Genomic DNA, 5,907 nt, shown 5'->3' on the forward strand with positions numbered 1-5,907 from the left:
TAACTGCTGTGTGGTGTGGTGTTTTGTGGAGTTATGTTGTATTGTGTTATGCTGTACTGTACTGTGTTGTGTTGTGTTGCGTTGAATTGCGTTGCGTGGCGTGGCGTGGCGTTGCGTTGTGTTGATTTTTGGTACAAAGTGTGCTCTAGAACCATTTCAAGTAAAGTCTAAATGAAACTTTCATGAGTTGGCCTTGTAGATTGATAAGTTTGAATATTTCATTATATCAACCAATTACTAATAGATGATATATCATGAACAAGTGTTACGTAGATTTTCGTTTTGTCTGAATGCACGTGCTTATATTGATATCAATACGTTTTATAGTTGATTGTATAACTTGTGTATTTAAACAGACAGTAATCATAAGATAACATGTACCGAGAGAATGTGTCGACTCTTCGTTAAAGTTTCCGGGATATCAATATCGTTTATATTAGATCTAAGTTTGACGTGGTTGACATTCCTATGACCCCTTGCCTTTTCGAGAGATATAAAGTTACCGTCTGTCAGTAACATGTGAACCGTCACGATGGGGAATGACGTGCTTTCCGGGAATATTCAAATCGCATATTACGGTCCCAGTACTAAATATAAGCTGTTGTCATTAGTGTCTTCTCTCTCTTGGGGTTAGAAAATGGCTTTCGAAAGTTCAGAAACCCTTGTAAAATGATACAGCGTTTTAACCATTACTTTTACTTCCATGTCAAATTGATGATCGGCCAGTCTTTTTGAAGGTTCAGCAATAGCAATCTATAATTTGTGACTTTCAAAGAAGCCTTGGCCGTAGAACTGTATTTGTTGCGTCATATGTTATATTCAAAGAATTGAAGGTAAAGATTCGAATTTGAAGGTAAGTCAGAGAATTGTTAAATAATTTCATTTGGGATAATTTCGGATTCAACAACGCTTTTAGAATTTATTGAACTGAAAAAAAAGAAGGCTGGTTCTTGTTACAGTTGTTCTATTACGTGCAACTGCTCGCTTGGTCAGGTCGACAGGCTTCGCCAAGCTTTCCATTTGTTTGCTTGCTTGCTTGCTATACCGCTCGACACGATAAATTTTACACACTTCATATTGTTCGATGAAAATAAATTGGCGTATCAGGTCGGAACAAACATGCACATAATTACATATTGAACAACAAAACAAAGTGAATGAAACTTGTGGTACTTGTAGTTATGATAGCAATACAAGCTAATACTAGCATACGATGTGTATATGTGAAGTTACAGAAGACACAGCCAGACTCGGCGATGCAGGGGCAGTTGGCCAGCTAATACAAGTAACGGGGTATACGTATACGCCTTCAGGATAAATTGCCATGAAAATCAACGTCATCTCTCCAAACTATGCCATATGAAATGTTTGTTACTGATCCTTTGATATAACACTTACATTTGGCCATGTCAATTGTTTTCTTTGAAAGGAAATCGGAAAAGGAAAGCCTTTATTTCCCATGGACGTAAACACGGTAATCAGCAGCCATATTGGATTCTATTTTTGGCATCTTTATTGACCTAATCACTTGATTTTGTGAATCTTTGAAGCAAATGAAAGCTAGAACAGTCGTTTAACATGTACAATTGCAAAATGTATTGTAGTAGGTAGATAGATATAATTTATCAACACACACACACACGCAAACACACACACACACACACACACATACATACATACATACATACATACATACATACATACATACATACATACATACATACATACATACATACATACATACATACGTACGTACGTACATGCATGCATGCCAATCTGATTAAAATCTGATGTTAGAAAGGCGTTCGCCCAGGAAAAAAAAAACTAACGTAAAAGACGCAAAACGATGGAATAAAGGTAAATACAGGAAAACCAGCCTATCTAACATCAGATTTTAATCAGATTGGCATGCATGCATGCATACATACATACATACATACATACATACATACATACATACATACATACATACATACATACATACATACATACATATAGCTAAAGAATATTACTTATCTCCTTTGCAGGGTAGTGGACAACTGTTACCAATCATGGAATACTTGAGACAAACATTATTAATGATAGGTGAGTAATCGCATTGCGTTGCTGCTATGCATGAAGAGCTTCTTATAATGATCACCTTTGTCACCACTCGTAATATTGGTTTATAAAATAAGCTATAGCGTTATGTCCCGGATGTTTATAATTGGCATAAATCGTTGTACCTAGAAATCGTACTATTGATGGCCATAAAAGTTTTTGCCAGTATAATTTTATTAGTGTTCATGCCCTTTTCGGTGAAAACTGGGAATGTAAGTTTTCACAGTACAACCAGAGATTAGTAATTGAACATGGTCTCCAAAAGAAAATATGTATTCATATATAGACTATACGTGCCATGTAAACATTATGACAAGTACTGCACGAGTTTTATCGTACTGGTGACTCTTCCTTACTCGGTCTAATCAGCGTTATGAACACACACATACATACATACATACATACATACATACATACATACATACATACATACATACATACATACATGCATGCATGCATGCATGCATACATACATACATACATACATACATACATACATACATACATACATACGATGTGAAACAAAAGTTATTACATTCAACATTTAAATATACAATTTCATCGCATTATGTTCTTTCTCCTTGTAGTTGTTTCATATGCTGGTAGTGCGTGGGCTCTTGATTGTTCCACCACATATTGCAAGGATTGGTATGCATCCAATACATCATGCCATCATGGTGTGACTACGTGTGATGGCAGTAAACAAGTTTGTTTTGTGAGTTTTTTAACCCTGCCAAGATTGCTTAGCTTTGGACTTTATTAATTGCAACTTACTGAAGGCAAGCGTATTTTAAGAATTATCAAGATATTGTATCAACTCCTGACAGTAAATACTGATCGAATTTGCTTATCCTGTAGGGTCTCTTTCTTTTTCGATATAAGCTTTCTTTTGGCTGGCGGTTGGGTATGCGGAAAATGGCTAAGTACCCGAAGCTATATCAATTCCTGGGGGCGCTCTACCAACTGATAGTCATTATTCAACGTGTTTTAGTACATATAATAAAATGTGCATAAATTGGAATAAAAATAGACATATCTTTGTTTGACAGCATCATCCAAACCAAATGTTCGACTGTGCTCTTTAAGTTTCATTTAGTATACATTAATTGTATGAATGCGTATGTCATAGTCACTTCACTGTTGTTGTTGTTGTTGTTGTTGTTGTTGTTGTTGTTGTTGTTGTTAGGTATGATTTGCCATGCCTTTTTCATGTAACGTTTTGCTTGATTACAGAAACATGTGGTTACTACTGGTAGTGTATTTACTACAACTTCGCGTGGATGCATCAGTGCTGACTCGTGCCAAAATGGATGTGAAACAAAGGAAAATAGTATGTATACTGTCTCGGTTTTAAACTGCGACTAAATTTGTAAAAACGCAAAAGATATAGAAACAAGAAGTTATGACTAGTGGTACGTTAACAGTCGACCACCTTTAATTTCAGTGCCATATACTGTTGTCAGAGTATGAAAGAAATTGAACTCTGATCGATCCACGGTCATGTCATTTATACATACACGACGTACATTTTGATATATATGCGCATATTACCTAATTGGAAAACTCCATTCCGGAGATCAAAATTGTTGTCACAAAATTCATAGAATCGCCAATAAGTATTCACATTCTCTGTCTGTCTGTCTGTCTGTCTGTCTGTCTGTCTGTCTGTCTGTCTGTCTGTCTGTCTGTCTGTCTGTCTGCCCCCTCTGCCCCCTCCCCCCCCCTCTCTCTCTCTCTCTCTCTCTCTCTCTCTCTCTCTCTCTCTCTCTCTCTCTCTCTCTCTCTCTCTCTCTCTCTCTCTCTCTCTCTCTCTCTCTCTCTCTCTCTCTCTCTCTCTCTCACGCCTTCTTTCCTTATAGGTCTAGAATGTTACGAATCCCAAAACGCAACTGACTACAGGGGCATGGTCTCCATAACACAGTCAAATAAACGATGCCTGCCATGGAATGTTGAATCGAAAACCTTGTATCCAGATGCAGGACTTAACCATAACTACTGTCGTAACCCAAATGGTCTAGCTGGGGCATGGTGTTACTTTAGCACTACTACCAAAGGTGTTCATGTGAGGAATTTCTGTAATATAAGTAAACCCGGTCAACATTGTGGTGAGTAGACAATTAATGTGAATATTCCTTACTACTCCACTGGAAATGTATATGATCCATTGTCTTTAGTTTATATGTGAAACAGATTTTTTGTTATAACTTTGTCCAATGATGAGATAATCAAAGGGGTTATTACAGTGTAGCTCATAATGACATGATATATGTTTTGATCACAGGAAAGGCGTCCATTTCTGAAATTAGTTATAGACACTATTCAAGTTCTCCCGACTGCTAAAAAGAGATATCTTATCGTTTTTGAATGTGGTTGATTTTGTTTTGTTTCTCATTTTGCAGCATTGAAATCCGAAACATGCATTGAATGTTGCGACATCGATCACTGTAATGGAGCAAGTACACCATCGCTGACGATGATACTGATCCTGCTCAACGTCGTGATTACTCTTAGGATGTGTGTTTGCTGAGATATTTCAAGAAATGTCACATTTAAGTCCCGTTTTCCAATATACTATCAAACCAGAGTGACTATAGCGTTACAATTATGCAACACGATGTTTTTACTCTCCCACAAGGCTATTTTCTTACAAATTACATAAAACAAAATACAGACACTGGTAGCACACAAGCATATAAAATGATACATTTTATCTGATTTTGAACACTAATAAAAATCACTGTCGGATGAAACAAGGAAGATTCAACCACAAAATTGTTACTTTGTGTTCACAGTGAGATAAAATGTAACTACTACCTTTTTCTGTATTTCCAAAACGATGTGTAGGATGTAAACATCAATCCGGTCACCTAATTCAACTGTATAGTCTTTCTGGTTTGGTAGTAACGACAGTTAATGACACATATCGAGTCACTGTATAACAAATATACGTTATTCCTCAATTGTTTCACATGAATTTTTTTCAAGTAGGATGTCGTAATGAAATTAAAAATCCAGAATAAACATCAGATCCTCATCAATGTTTATTTACTAGATGTACTTGACATTTAATATTAGTTTTATTGGATGCCGCCTGTATTTCCACATAAAATACAACAATTAAAATTGATTTAAACACTGTATTAATGTTTCTATGTTGTAGTGTATAGTGAGATTATGAATGTACTTCAACCCCACCCCCACCCCATGAATCATTTCATAGTCTTTCGCTTGCTAATTAATTTTACCAAATTCGAACATCAATAATAATGCATCATAACTTTGACGATTCTTCATCCAGACATTCCCAGGGATATGTCCAAAAAACCTTCCCAAATATGACCAATCCCCACTATATATTTGAATTTTTCAACCAGAAATCACCCTATACCTCTATTACATTCGATCTGATCACTTTTCCTAGTATACACACATACATGTGTATACACATCCCATACAAACCAATATAAAAACAGCGAAATTACACAAAATAGAATGATGGAAAAGGTGAAAATCGGGAAAAAATAGAAGCCAAAAAAAAATTGTCTTGATCGCTGGCAAAAACTAAAAAATCAGCTGATCCGCCAAAAGTTGCCAACACAGCCAACAAGATCAGCTGACTTCAAATATCATAATATTAGCTACTGCGATATGATCATCTGGTTTTTTAGTTTTTGCCAGCGTTCAAAACAAATTTGTTTGTTTTTCTGACTTTTATTTTTTTTCACGATTTTCACCCTTTCCATCATTCTATTTGTGTAATTTCGCTGTTTTTGTATTGGTTTGTCTTATTCATTACCAATCTCACAC

The 5,907-nt window shown here is 36.0% G+C and overlaps 1 protein-coding gene across 1 annotated transcript; it reads left to right on the forward strand.

Annotated features, from left to right (window-relative positions):
- Positions 1 to 590: 590 nt before the first annotated feature.
- Positions 591 to 5,229, forward strand: LOC144441167 (uncharacterized). Its single transcript, XM_078130708.1, has 6 exons — positions 591 to 853; positions 2,028 to 2,085; positions 2,688 to 2,815; positions 3,334 to 3,430; positions 3,960 to 4,205; positions 4,500 to 5,229. Exons 2-6 carry the CDS (start codon positions 2,052 to 2,054, stop codon positions 4,625 to 4,627), a joined length of 633 nt encoding a protein of 210 aa, XP_077986834.1. The 5' UTR covers positions 591 to 853; positions 2,028 to 2,051; the 3' UTR covers positions 4,628 to 5,229.
- The last annotated feature ends 678 nt before the right edge of the window (positions 5,230 to 5,907 follow it).

This window comes from Glandiceps talaboti, chromosome 10, assembly GCF_964340395.1.
Source record: "Glandiceps talaboti chromosome 10, keGlaTala1.1, whole genome shotgun sequence".
Taxonomy (NCBI): Eukaryota; Metazoa; Hemichordata; class Enteropneusta; family Spengelidae; genus Glandiceps; species Glandiceps talaboti.

What these genes read in the sequence shown, in the direction of transcription:
- LOC144441167 (XM_078130708.1), top strand. Translation starts at nt 2,052, where the DNA reads ATGGAATACTTGAGACAAACATTATTAATGATAG. An exon ending in GCAGTAAACAAGTTTGTTTT is followed by an intron (nt 2,816 to 3,333) that starts GTGAGTTTTTTA and finishes GCTTGATTACAG; the next exon opens with AAACATGTGGTTACTACTGG. An exon ending in ATGTGAAACAAAGGAAAATA is followed by an intron (nt 3,431 to 3,959) that starts GTATGTATACTG and finishes CTTTCCTTATAG; the next exon opens with GTCTAGAATGTTACGAATCC.